At 32.0% G+C, this 14,220-nt stretch overlaps 3 protein-coding genes across 4 annotated transcripts in view; 1 reads left to right on the forward strand and 2 right to left on the reverse strand.

Moving 5' to 3' along the window:
• Positions 1 to 897: 897 nt before the first annotated feature.
• LOC134830392 (UV radiation resistance-associated gene protein) lies at positions 898 to 3,866 on the reverse strand. 2 transcript variants are annotated; one of them, XM_063843857.1, is made up of 6 exons: positions 3,735 to 3,866; positions 2,081 to 3,543; positions 1,867 to 2,021; positions 1,736 to 1,810; positions 1,355 to 1,675; positions 898 to 1,296 (listed from the first exon to the last, which is right to left on the reverse strand). In XM_063843857.1, exons 2-6 carry the CDS (start codon positions 3,539 to 3,541, stop codon positions 1,059 to 1,061), a joined length of 2,250 nt encoding a protein of 749 aa, XP_063699927.1. In that variant the 5' UTR covers positions 3,542 to 3,543; positions 3,735 to 3,866; the 3' UTR covers positions 898 to 1,058. The 2 variants fall into 2 exon arrangements, with proteins under 2 accessions (XP_063699927.1, XP_063699926.1); XM_063843856.1 differs by having other exon boundaries at positions 2,081 to 3,546.
• Positions 3,867 to 3,990: 124 nt separating this feature from the next.
• LOC134831079 (zinc finger protein 62-like) lies at positions 3,991 to 6,689 on the forward strand. Its single transcript, XM_063844721.1, has 4 exons — positions 3,991 to 4,199; positions 4,254 to 5,682; positions 6,251 to 6,293; positions 6,360 to 6,689. Exons 1-4 carry the CDS (start codon positions 4,044 to 4,046, stop codon positions 6,619 to 6,621), a joined length of 1,890 nt encoding a protein of 629 aa, XP_063700791.1. The 5' UTR covers positions 3,991 to 4,043; the 3' UTR covers positions 6,622 to 6,689.
• Positions 6,690 to 6,712: 23 nt separating this feature from the next.
• LOC134828581 (uncharacterized) overlaps positions 6,713 to 14,220 on the reverse strand; it is a 32,710-nt gene continuing 25,202 nt past the window's right edge. Inside the window, exons 11-18 of the mRNA XM_063841559.1 lie at positions 12,240 to 12,933; positions 11,149 to 11,360; positions 10,425 to 10,553; positions 9,649 to 9,763; positions 8,379 to 8,594; positions 7,136 to 7,574; positions 7,010 to 7,077; positions 6,713 to 6,954 (exon numbers count right to left, since the gene is read on the reverse strand). Coding sequence (XP_063697629.1) covers positions 6,713 to 6,954; positions 7,010 to 7,077; positions 7,136 to 7,574; positions 8,379 to 8,594; positions 9,649 to 9,763; positions 10,425 to 10,553; positions 11,149 to 11,360; positions 12,240 to 12,933 — 2,115 coding nt within the window. The remainder of the gene's footprint in view (positions 6,955 to 7,009; positions 7,078 to 7,135; positions 7,575 to 8,378; positions 8,595 to 9,648; positions 9,764 to 10,424; positions 10,554 to 11,148; positions 11,361 to 12,239; positions 12,934 to 14,220) is intronic.

Consider the following 14,220-nt stretch of genomic DNA (forward strand, 5'->3'; position numbering starts at 1 on the left):
TATTAAAATGACTAATTATGCACTTTTTACGGATTTTTATGAGGAAAAAAAGTAAGAAACATCACGAATTTTACATTTTTACATTTTTTTCTCAAGAAGAAACACTTGGATGTTGCGCAAAAAATATTTTAAATTTTTTTTCTAACAATTTTTTTTTCGTTAAATTTTCCAAAATAAAAAAAAAATAACGAGTTCACGATAAAAATACTTTTTTTTTTTTAAATAAATTGCGACTTTACGCCTCGCCGGTCATTTCTCAACTAACGGACTGAGAAAAATTTGTGCTTTACGAGTGAAATTATTATTGGATTGGAATTGGGAGAAACAAACACACAACTGTTGCCACATGTTGCATTCTGTACACTTGTTACCGGGAAAAATTTTCATAATACGCGCGGCACGTTTAGCGTCAATGAGGAGGAGACGACTTGTAAATATCTGAGGTAATAAATTGTGCGAGATGTGTGTGTGAAAAAATACTCGTAAATTTCTCTCTGTGTACATTTCGTTGAAAATAAACAAATTTTGATCAATTTATGTCTGAGTGTTGGGGTGAGAGACTGATTTTTCGTGAAAAATTAAAAAAATCACAAAATCAAAATTAATTTTAAAACATTTAAAAATTAAAATTAATTTTAAAATATTTTAAAAATAATAAAAAAATAATTTTAAATTATTTTTTAAAAAATAATTAAAATTTTAAAAAAAAAAAAATTAATTTAAATTTACCTAAAAATTAAAAAATAATTTAAATTTGAATTTAAAAAAAAATAATTTTAATTTAATATTTTATATTTTTTAATTTTTTATGAAAAATCAGTTTGAATTTTTAATTTATTTTTTTTTTCAAATTAAAATTTTAAATTAAAGGCTTTGATTAAATTTTATTTTATTTATTTGGTAAAATAATTAAATAAATCTGAATACTTTTTCCGTCCTAAATTATAACAACAAACGATACGAACTGCGATTACACATTTTTTCTCGATTATAAATAATTTTTTTTTGTAATTTTTCTTTACACTCGAAATAAATTCAAATAAGTTAAATTTGTATTGTTACAGATTTTCATCACGTTCACTTATAAAATTTGACGTTGTATTACTTTTGCCCATCTGGATTTTGCTTTGTGGCATCGCCGCGGAGATTAGCATGGGCCGTTCATGTTGTCCATCGTACGATGACGTTTCAATTTCACACAAACTCGGTTCGGAACCCGAAAGTCGCATGCTTTTACGCAATAAGGGACGCGTTGGAATGTGTTGGTGCTCACTATCAGTCAAGGAACGACAGATTCTACAAGAAAAAAAATTAAATTAAAATTTTTTCACATAAAATTTTGCTAAAAACTCACCGATTTTTGGATTTTGTTCCATTAATTTCAATGGGTGACGATTTGAGGTCGCCCAAAATGTTACTAATGCTCGAATTCAGATCCACAGAAGACGAGCCACTGACTGAAGATGCTGGCGCCGCCGGATTCTGATACAAACTAAAGACTGTTGTATCCACAGGCACGCCATCCAGGATATTGAGGAGATTGGGAAGTGTGGCACGTGTATCGGTTATTTTCATGCCGAGATAATGTTTGATTTGGAGTATATTTTGATTCAGCAGGAAAACGCCGTAGAGGAGATTTTGCGGAGGAGGATTTGAACGACAAAATAACGGAAATCTACGACAAAAATTAAAATTTATGTTTTTTATGGAAATTTTTGAAGTTTTGGGGACTTACATTCTATCTTGTTTCGCAATTGGCTTTATATTGTCTTCGATGCGTGATCGGGATCCTTCGTGAATAACGTTATTTCTGCAAAAAATCAACAAAATTAGTAAATTTAGGTGAAAAATTTAATAGAAAATTACCTTAAAGGAACATTTAGAATTCTGGAACATAGAATTATTACATGAGACGTGAATCCCAAGGCGATACTGAGTTCCATAGGCGATACAGTATAAAGGCGATATGCTTCAGCGTTTGGCAATGGAACTTTTTGGATCGTAAAAAGTTCATTGTGTACCTAAAAATTAAGAAATTCATCAATTTTTGGTAAGTTTTCATCAAAATTTAAATTTTTACCTGTGCAATTGGATAAATTTCTTGCAAATCCCTGATTAATCGTTTCCGTTTCTCGAACAGATCATGCCTCAGTCTCTCCAAAATATCACGTTGACTCGCAAATGCCATCCTTTTCTGCATCAATTGGTCCGTTTCCTTGCTCAAACCTCGGTAACGCGACATCGTTTCCGATTCCAGCAAAATATTGCGATCCGAAATTTTAGTTAGTCGCTCGTTCGTGTGTCTCAATTCGATTTTCATGCGATCTCGTTCGTCACGGAGTCCCTTACACCTAAATTTCGCTACTTCTATTTGTCGCCGCAACTCTTGCCCTTTGAGAATGTCTTCGGGCTTTTGCGGTGCCTCTTCTTGGTACAACAAACGACTTAGTTGACGACCCATGCCCGGCAAAACTTTCGGTTGCTTGTAGAGTAACGACGCATGATTCGCTATCATGTCCAAATTCAAGCAATATGCACTTTTGGTGTAGATTCTTTCACGCAATTCCGCACATTCTTCCATTTGGTTCTTGATTCGACGTTGTTTCTCCTGCAGCAAAAGGAGTTTATTCACGGAATACGAGCGTCGCACATCCGTTTCCTTAAATTCCATCTTGAGATACCGGAATTTCACTAAACTCTCGCCGCCGCTTTGCGAAAAAGTCTCGCCCAGGTCATTAGCATTGCCGAAACTGCTCGAAAAACTGGAATTGTTGTCGTTGAGTGGTGAAAATTTCGACGGACTTCCATTCCAGAGAAGCGATGTGAGATCCGGACTACTTTTTATCGGTAACATTCCCTTATTTGGCGTCGAACTGAGTCGTTTTACCTTAGAAAATAATTTATTTTCATCACAGTTTTGCGTTCTGTCATACGGATCGAGCGATTTTTTGCCGTATGACGACGACCCGAGCGACGATTGGCTTCCCATGCTGGCCTGAAAGTTGGGCAGGCACGACGGAAATGCCGCTTTCGAGATGTAATTCGGGTCAAAGGTGTCTGCGGAAGCAAAAAGTCCCCCATGCATCTGAAAGACCAGCGTATTTTTGCGGTATCGTGCTTCGGTTCGCTTCAGCACAGGCACGAGTCCTGAGAAATAAATGCCCCAAAACATGAGAACGGTGTCAGTTGGGGGGTCATCGTGATTGCTCATTAAATCTCCTAAACTACTGTTGTTGTTGTTGTTTCGCGGTGCTCTTTGCTCCCAAACCCGAACACAAACACAAGTCGCCGAGGATTTTCCCATTTTGTCGGGCAAATGGATCTCGGGCCAGCGACAAGTGCCATCGCGAGTCATTTCCACGGCGTTACTTTTGTAAAAGGGCGACGACATGGGCGTCGTGTGCAGCGTAAAATACAAATGCGTTGTATCATCGTGCTTGCAATCGATGTTTTGACCAATAATTTGGATGAGATTGCGTAAACGGAGGCAATTGTGGGTCGCAAGAGGCACCCAATCTAAACATCTGGGACGATCAGTCATTTCTGCTGTGGGCGAGACAAAAAAAACATGTAATTAGTCATCACATTTGTATGAGAATCAAAGGGGTTTGTGAGATAAGTGCAGTTTTACGATTTCTCTGCGACGTCTATACGCAAAACGTGATAAGAATTGGCCTAATTTTTCAAGAGCACCCAATTAATTTTGAATTATTTTAATTTTTCATCTAATTTACCTCATTTTCACACCGTTACTGGCCAGGAGAGTGCTCGATATATCCTTTAATTTACTGATTTTCACTCGATTTTGGCAGATTTCGTCTTTAATTCAATGAAATATGTGACTGTGAAAAATTCTCATTGTTTTGATTTGATTTTGAGAATTTCGTGAGACGAATAAAAGTGATAAAATTAAAATCGCCATTCTGCTAATTCGATAAATTCCGTGAGGAGTAAGAAAATGTTTGTTTACATCGCGCGTTCGAGCATCGGGCGGGCAAAAATCGCTCCAAAAAATAGAAAATTCATGAATTAAAACCTTCAGAATGGATGATTTTGATTGTCCAGTCAATTTGGATCCTGAAGTGATTTGTAGAATTTGTCTGGAATCCAAGCCCTTGACGAATTTGTTCGTAAAAGAGATTATCGATGGAAATTTAGTTACGTTACCGACAGTATTTCAGCAGTTTTTTCGAATTAAAGTAAGTTTTTGTTGAATTTTTAATGAAATTTCATTGTAAAAGTCTCTTTTTTAGATTGTTCACAACGATAAACTCCCACAAAAGATCTGTATCGAATGTAAAAAGAAGCTAATTGAGTCGATAAAGTTCAAACGGAAATGTGAGAGCTCAAACAAGGTGTTGCACGACTTATTGGAGCCTGGATACGATTACACTTTTTACGAGGTCCTTCCAAAACCTGAAAAAACGAGTACAAATGACTTTTCTTGCCAAACAGACGACGAAATTACTGCAAAATTTGATGAAAATGTCAACGAAGATGCTTTCGAAGACGGGATACAGTATTCAAAAATCCAAGAAAAAGTTGAAAAAGCTTTTGGTGACATCGGGGATGAGTTTGACGAACTTTACAATTTATATTCCTGCTTCGATCGAGACGCAGACGGCAATTTTTGTGTCATTCCCGGATGCTATGAACGTCTTTCAACTGCCCAAGTCTTACAAAGTCACATGAGAACAAAACATTCCAAGATTCTTTCGGATTTCATTCAAAATTTGGACTTGATGCTTCAAAAAAGTGAAGAAAAGGAAGCCGAACCAATGCAAATTTACACTGAAGAGCCATCACAGTCGTCCCAAGAACCATTTTCACTGCCAGAAAACACGGAATTAATCCAAATTGCCGAAATTGACGACGATGATGATCAATTTATCGAAGAAGAAATCACGGAAGATGCGAAAAAAGATTCGGATTCGGAAGAAGATAAAATTGTAGAAATCACAAATGTAGCATATCATTGTCCAATTTGCCATAAATTGTATCAAGGACCGGAAGATATCGAAAAACATCGAATTTTACATGAAATTGTGCTGCCCGTGTTATTTGACAACACTGAATTTTACTGCTGCGAAGTTTGCAAAGCCGTTTTTGTCTCGTACGATCAAATAAAAAATCATCTGAAAAACGGACATGAAATTTTGGATCCCAAAAAATCTGGAAACGATCGTGAATTTCAAACGTTGCCAGCGATTAGTAAAAAAATCTTTCTTTTCAAGGACCAAAGTGAATTAGATGAAACAGGATATCTCGAAATGTTTGAAACGTTCGAACTGAAAAACGATTCGCCGCTCATTTGTGGCGTTTGTCAAAAATCCTACAAAAATATCGAGTCCGTGAAGTATCACAGCTTCAGTCACACCAAAAATTTCGATTGTCCGTTGCGTGATTGCGAGACAAGTTTTGATTTTTTCTACAAATTACTCGGGCACATCAGGTATTCGCATTACAAGGAGAAAATTATCGAATTGACGTGTCCGTATTGCAAAGAGCAGTTTAAGACCAAGAAGGAATATGGCACGCATGTGAGAGATAGTTGCAAAAAAAGAGTTCTTTCGTGCAATATTTGTTCGAAGAAGTTTGTGAATCAGGCAGCGCTGAAAAATCATCTTAAAGTGCATGACGAGCAGAAATGTGAGGAGTGTGGAGAAACTTATTTGTCACCTTGTGAGTATTTATTTTAATTTTTTTTTTATTTTTATATTTTTTTTATTTGTTTTTTTTTAAATTAAAAAAAAATAGTTAATTAAATTTTTGAAAAAAAAATTAATTAAATCATTAATTAATTAATATTTTGATAATAAAAATTATTTAATTTTTTTTTTTAAATATAAACTTCAATTTAAATTAATTAAAAATTAAATTTAAAATAAATAATCAATTAAATTAAATTAAATTATTTAATTTAAAATTAAATTTTAATTATAAAAATAATTGATTAAAAAATATAATTTTTATTTAAAATTTAATTTAATTTAAAGAATTATCTAATTTTAATAAAAATAATTAATTTTAAAAAATCAATTTTGTTTAGAAATTTTATTTATATGTTTTTAAAATTTTTATTTATTTTTTATTTTTTTTTTCTTTAATTTTTAATTAATTTTTTGTAATAGAATTAATTAAGTTAAATTTAAAAGTTAATGTTTAAATTTAATTATTTTTAAATATAACTACCTAATTATTTTTTTTTAAATTCTTTTAAAAGTCAATAATTAATTTTTCTTTTTTTTAGCTGACCTGCGAAATCACATCAGAATGGATCATGCAGACAACAAGTAAAAAATTTCATTAAAAAAATTTAGAATTTTTAAAAATTCAACAATTTTCTTTTTTGATTTTAGTAAAATGTACAAATGCAACTACTGCCCCAAACGCTTTCGCACTCCAAGTCATCGAACGGACCACGAAAATACTCACAACACGGAAAACAAGTACCAATGCGACATTTGCCAGAATTTCTTCAAATCTGAACGAGTCATGAAATCGCATCAAAAACTCCACACCGTCGGAAGATCTCATGCGTGTCCGATCTGTGGAAAAATGTTCAATCGCAATTACCACGTTAAGCTTCACATGAAAACGCACAAAGAGAAGCCTGTCTGAACATGAAAGTCACACAAAAATATTTTTAGAACTAATTTATTTCTAATGTATCGAAAATAAACTTTTTTTTAAAGCAAATTGAGCATTTTTTTTAGACAACAGCTCCAACTGCTGCAGCGGCGGCGGCAGCTGCTACTCTAGCTTCTACGTTTTCATCGTTTTCCGTTTCTTGGTTCTGCATGTTTTCGAGATATTCTTCATCGCCGGAGATCTCGCGGAACTTGTTGGCGATCATTAGCCAATCGATTACTTTTTCAATTGAGACTTTTTTGGCTTCTGGCTCGGAAAAACGATTGGGTTTGCCTTTTACATTGACAGTAGAACCGTCGACAGCTGTTTAAAAATTTTTATTAATTAAAGTTTTATTGAAAAATTTTGATAAAATTACATTCTTGACGTGCTTTTGCTGCTTGTTCCGTAGTTTTGAGCCACTTAGCAGCTGCTTTTGTTTTTGGACTAAAAAAAATTTTTTTTTAATTTCTGAAATTGTTAAAAAATCCATAAAATTTCTTACTCAGGTTTTCCAAAGTACCGCGTAACCTCAATTTGTCTCACTCTCTTATTCTTTCCGTGATACCGCTGAAACGAGCTGCAATTATAGAAAATCCACTTGACCCATGTCGTGACTAAATTCAGCGGAGGTGCTTCAGTCGTCGTTCGAAACATGTTTCTGATCAACTTGGACAATCCAAATTTCCATTCAATATCCGATTGGGCTTGAATTCGTTGGTACGTGTCCGACATCATAGCAATGAGGAGATTGATCAAGACAATTACCGACACCAACATGTAAATACCGAAGATCAGCTTGAAAAAGTAGTCACACCACTCGGGTTGCGTTCGATCGTTCTTGCTGTTTTCATCAAATTTATCGACAATCGTTTGATCGGTAACCACGTGACCAAATACAGCAAAGAAGAGTAATTCAAATGACGTGATTGGATTTAATCGAACTGAAAAAAAAAATTAAAAAATGAAAATTTTTTTGAAAAATATTTTTTTTTCATGAAAAATTTTAGATTGACCTGAAAAAAAAATTTTTTTTACAAAATTTGTACAAATCATACTCACTCGACTGACTGACGATGTTTTGTTCATTAAATATTTAATTTACAAAAGACAGGACGGACTTTGCACCTTTCCTAAAATTAAAGCTAAAAGTGATTTTTTACAATTTTTGTTAAAAAAATTTACAAATTTCTCCTGTTAAAGTCTTAAATTTGAAAAATTCAAACATTTTTTCGAATCTTTATTAATAATTTATATTTTTATATTAAATCTAAAACTAAGCCTTACTCACTATTGCAATTCGAAACTAGATTTTTTACAAATAAATTTACATTTTAACACTGATTTCCTTAAAAATCTAACTTTTCATACCGGAAGCGCTTTATTTACAGTTGTAATTTTTCGAGTTATTTACAATTTTTACTCGTTATTTGTTTTTATTACGTATCTAAAGTAAAACGCTAACAACCTAACTCGTACAAAAGTACTTGATAGAAAAATTTTCTTCATTGCTAATTCTTAATGGTAACTTATTTCATGTTAAAAAGGCGAATCGACGCCTCTAATTGCTCTTTTTATTTCAATTTTGTGCCAATTTTACGCTAAAAATTTACTTAAACCTAAAAAAAATTTCTATTTACAGAACTTTTTTACGCTCCGCCACCAAATTTAGCGGGAGATTTAAACCTGATTCGCGGCGGCAGTCGTTAGAGCATTCGCTCCGCCAACGCCCGCATTCACATTATTACCAACTTGAGCGGCGCCATCAGCGTGTCCCGATTCCTGATCCGTGTCGGCGTGACTCATGCTGCTGCGATCTTCCTCGTCGCCCATCAGTGCGCGATATTTGTTGGCAATTTGCACCCAATCCACGACATTTTCGATGCGCGTCGTTGCTGCTGCCGAAAAACTAACTTGCGATCCTAGAGGCGACAAATGTACAACTGATAAAGCAGTGGACGAGTCTAATTTTTTTTTTGAATCGCCATTGAACACGTAAAAAATTTGTAAAAAAAACGACAATTAGGTTTTGTTAGGAATTGTTCTAAAAAAGTTGAGGTTTCAAGTTTTTTTTTTAAGGAAAATAATTTTGATAATTTTTTTTTTTTTGAGAAATTATCGAATTTCGGGTCAGAAAAATACAGGTGGAACCTTTTTGTGGACTTTTTTGTAAGTCATTTGATTTTTTCTAATGAAACTACGAAGATTCAGTACCAAAAATGTCTAAAATTTAGTTTTAAAAGTACTCTAATAGTTGAAGAAATTTAAGAAAATTACTCGATTCGTGCAAAAATCTACTTTTAGTTCTAATTTTTTTATTCCACATGCATTTTTACCAAACTAGTTTTATGATTTAGTGATAGGAAGGCTATCTAATATTACTTCAATCATGATTTTTTTTATAATTTTATTTTTTTTTTAAGTTACTTGAGTGATTCGAGCGCGATCATGCGATTGGACGTAGGTACATACGATAAATTTTAGAAAATAATCATCACAGAGATCTGCAGACAAAAATTCATTTTTAGAACAATTTAACAAACAAACACTTCAAGACATTGACAAACACCAAGCAAAGCGTCAAAAGCATTTGTTTTTTTTAAACATTCAAGAAACTCTATAAACTATTTTTTATTTTACTTACGATCTCACTAAAAAAAATTAAATCTAAAATAATTTTAGTTACTATTCTAAAAGAAAGACTAAATAGAGATAGAAGACTACGGAAGAAGAGAGACTAAATACCGTTACTGATTACTCGGAGCAACAAAAATTTTAACTTTTTTCAAAATACAACCTTTTTAAACACTGAGCTCGCAAATATTTTGATAGCCAAGCCTAAAATTCTTCGTTTTTGAGAGTAAAGGTATTAAATTTTTTGAAAAATTTGATTAATTTAAGACCTTTTCTCGTAATTTTTACCAATCAGAAAACTTTTTTTCATGGAATTACAACAACAAAATTATAAAATTACAGTTAATAAGAAGCAAACATGCGAACCTTTTGGTGCCACCTGACCTTTCTTTATCTTAGATAACCATTTAGCACCTGCTTTAGAACGGGGACTTTGTCTACCTTGCTGTAGATGCATCATTTGCATCAAACTGGGGCGTTTCTTCTTTGCTATCCGAGCCTAAAATGATAAAAAGTTGGTGTTAAAGTATTTTTTTTTATTTTCAATTAAAATTAAAATTAAATTAAATTAAAATTAAAATTAAAAATTTGGTGTTAAAGTATTTTAAAATTAAAATTAAAATTAAAATTAAAATTAAAATTAAAATTAAAATTAAAATTAAAATTAAAATTAAAATTAAAATTAAAATTAAAATTAAAATTAAAATTAAAATTAAAATTAAAATTAAAATTAAAATTAAAATTAAAATTAAAATTAAAATTAAAATTAAAATTAAAATTAAAATTAAAATTAAAATTAAAATTAAAATTAAAATTAAAATTAAAATTAAAATTAAAATTAAAATTAAAATTAAAATTAAAATTAAAATTAAAATTAAAATTAAAATTAAAATTAAAATTAAAATTAAAATTAAAATTAAAATTAAAATTAAAATTAAAATTAAAATTAAAATTAAAATTAAAATTAAAATTAAAATTAAAATTAAAATTAAAATTAAAATTAAAATTAAAATTAAAATTAAAATTAAAATTAAAATTAAAATTAAAATTAAAATTAAAATTAAAATTAAAATTAAAATTAAAATTAAAATTAAAATTAAAATTAAAATTAAAATTAAAATTAAAATTAAAATTAAAATTAAAATTAAAAAAAAACTTACCTTGCAAACCTCGATGATCCACATGAGCCAAGTAGTGATGAGATTGAGAGGAGCGGGAGCTGTCGTCGTTCTATGCATGTTCCGAATCAGCTTCGATAATCCGAATTTCCACTCGATATCTGATTGAGCCTAATAAAATACAAAAACTCCCATTAGAATCGCATAAATAAAAGACGTTTCGAAGAAAAGTGCCTTATAGAAGAAATTACGTGAGAAAATTTTTAATTTTTCTATAAAACACTCAAGAGATAGAAGAAGAAAGGATTTTCTCTAAAAAAAAAAGTGGAAAATTTCTTGATTAAGTCACAAGTGCTCTACATTAATTTTTGTTTAAGACAACAACCCAGTACCTGAATCCTTTGATACGTATCAGACATCATAGCAATAAGTAAATTGATAAGGACAACCACAGACACCAACATGTAAATACCAAAGACAATTTTGAACAAATACTCTGTCCAATAAGGTTGTGTCTTGGTGGGTAAATTAAGGATTTTGTCGGTTTGCGTTTGTTCGGTTGTCGTCTGACCAAACACGGCGAAGAACAACAGCTCGAACGATGAAATGGGATTCATACGGACTGTCGACGGAACAAAGGACGAGAGCGATTGTGCGAATTGTCACGCAAAAAAAAATTATTTTTAATCATCGCACATCGCCGGAGCCAAAAAGAGAGCGAGAAAAAAAAAGAAAAAATATTAATAATGGCTTAAAAGTAAATTACCTGAATACGTTGGTACGTGTCCGACATCATAGCAATAAGTAAATTGATTAGTACAACGACGGAGACCAGCATGTAAACGCCATAAACGATTTTAAATAAATTTTCGGTCCAATCGGGACGCAAATGGCGCTGCGAGTTAATGTCATCGGGCGACGTTTGTCCAAAAACGGCGAAAAAGAGACGCTCAAATGCGATAATGGGTGTCATTGGAACTGTTCAAACGCGATTTTTCAACGTAAAATAATCGAGATTAGAAAAAAATCACAATGACACAAAACATTTGGACACAAATTACATTGAACACTTTTTACTTTCGGGACGAGGACAAACATTCAAACATCAGCCAGCGTTTTTCAGCGCAGCACAGAGCATCAGAAGTTGATCGGGAGCCTTTTTTATTTTTGAAATGTTATTAGACAAAAAATTCTGTACAAAAAGTGAGTTAATTATTCACAAAACGTGCAAATGGTTTTGTACAAAAAATAAAATACACAAAAATTTCGGGCATGCCGCAAAAATTCTGCCATAAAAACATTCCGCGCGAGAGACATTTTTTTTACAGGAAGCAACAATTCATGCTTTTTTTCAAAAAAGGAGCCCAAAAATGTACAAAAAATGTGGGCGTACAAAAAATGTTAATGAAAACTGAAATATTGACGAGAAATGCGCAAGGACAAAATTAATAATTAATGACAAGAGACACGAATGTAGGTATAGACAAACGTATTTGATTCACATTTATTGGCAGGAAGCAGCAGACATTTTTTTTGATATCAGAATTTGATTGGACATACCATCGGTTTTGTGTTTTCTACGGTAGTCTGTAATGGCAGCTGCTGCCGCTCGTTTCACCCGTGTCGTTGTGATGTTATTGTGTTCTAACGCAATATTCAGAAATTAATTATTTACAATTTTACAAAATTTTTTTACATTTTTTTCCGTTTTTTTTTTAACGAAAAATTCACTAATCGCTATTTATTCCTATTAGCTATGATATGACACGAAGGTTTATTTATAAGAATTTTCTTAGTTAAAGGGTTAATTAGTTAGTCAAGGTTGAAAAAACATTTTTTTGGAATGTTTGTACTCACCATCGGAGAAGTAAGGAGCTCCCGCTGCTGTTCTCGACAATCGTCGTATGTCATCAGGACTCAAATTCTTGAAAGATTGATTCAGCGCGACAATGTGCATCGAGAAACCGAACACGAAGATGGCCAAAACAGCCAAAAATCTCGCCAAATCCTTCAGGAGATTGCCAATGATGATGGCCCACGGTCCGAACAGGTGATGGAACGACAAAAAGTCCAAAATTTGTACGCAAGCCAGCAGGAAGGACAGAGCGAAGCATTGGTTGCGGCAGTAAAGTAACGTTGGCCAGTACTTTTTCTCGACAAAAACCATTCCGCAAACGTGCACGCCGACGCCAGCGATGCCAAACAGCAACACGAGTAATTTTATGCTGCCCAAACCGGATTTATCGCTCGGATTTGTCAGTTCGAAGAGAAGTAATCCGCTAAGCCACACGAGAAGGCCCCATTCGTACCAATATGGCAGCAAGCTGGGACGAACGACGGCGTAAATTGGGGTGATGCCGACAATCATGAGATGCAACATTAGGTAGATGTGTGAGGTGAGGTACGACATAAATTTAATGATTGGGACTTTGTTGTACTTATGACCTAAGGGAAGCGTGAAGACGATCCAAACGGGCGGGCAGAGGATGAAACTGATGAAAAGTAGCATGAGTTTCCAAGCAGGCCATGTTAAGCTACCGCGCCATAATTCCTAAAAATAAATTAAAAGGATTTTGGTTAAAAATTGTTTCAAATATTTTAGGGTGTTCCAAAACCGTTTTCTGTTTCGCGTTACATGCTTGAAAAAAAATCCATGGGGGATATAGAAATTTTATATAGATTTTCGTTTTTAGTACCATTTAGTATGGAAAAGTAATAAAATTGCTCAATTTTGAGATATTTTCTATGATATTGCTATAAAATTAGCGTTTTGACTTAATTTTTCCTTTCCAAAAACTATTTTGAAAAATTTTTCTAAAAAAAATAATCTAATCTAAAAAAGTTTTCAAAATGGCTTTGACACAGTTTTTGATTTAGTTTTGCTCTTCATTTACCTAGTTTTCAAAACAAAACTATGTCAAAGAAAAAAATTTTTTTCAGTTTCAATTTTTTGGCAGTTTTTGGTTATAAAATGATTAAAAATGATAAATTAGAGCCCTCTGATAAATTTTTATGCATTTGGAGCAAAATTTAACAAAAAATGGCTTTGACACAGTTTTTGATTTAGTTTTTCTCTTGATTTAGTTTTCAAAACAAAACTATGTCAAAGAAAAATTTTTTTTTCAGTTTCAATTTTTTGGAAGTTTTGAGTTATAAAATGATTAAAAATGATAAATTAGAGCCCCTCTGATAAATTTTTATCCATTTGGAGAAAGATTTGATTGCTTTGACACAGTTTTTGAGTTTTTGATTTAGTTTTGACTTGATTTAGTTTTCAAAACAAAACTTGTCAAAAAAAATTTTTTTTTCAGTTTCAATTTTTTGGCAGTTTTGAGTTGCAAAATGATTAAAAATGATAAATTAGAGCCCTCTGACAAATTTTTATCCATTTGGAGCATGATTTGACAAAAATGGCTTTGACACAGTTTTTGATTTAGTTTTGCTCTTGATTTAGTTTTCAAAACAAAACTATGTCAAAAAAAAATTTTTTTTTCAGTTTCAATTTTTTTTTTGATAAATTAGAGCCCTCTAACAAATTTTTATCCATTTGGAGCAAGATTTGACAAAAATTGCTTTGACACAGTTTTTGATTTAGTTTTTCTCTTGATTTAGTTTTCAAATCAAAACCATGTCAAAGAAAAATTTTTTTTTCAGTTTCAATTTTTTGGCAGTTTTGAGTTGCAAAATGATTAAAAATGATAAATTAGAGCCCCTCTGATAAATTTTTATCCATTTGGAGCAAGATTTGACAAAAATTGCTTTGACACAGTTTTTGATCGTTATTTTTTGTAAAAAATTAATTCTTGATTTCTTAATCGAAATAACCTCTTAAATAGTG

Source organism: Culicoides brevitarsis, chromosome 2 (assembly GCF_036172545.1).
Source record: "Culicoides brevitarsis isolate CSIRO-B50_1 chromosome 2, AGI_CSIRO_Cbre_v1, whole genome shotgun sequence".
In the NCBI taxonomy this organism is placed as follows: domain Eukaryota; kingdom Metazoa; phylum Arthropoda; class Insecta; order Diptera; family Ceratopogonidae; genus Culicoides; species Culicoides brevitarsis.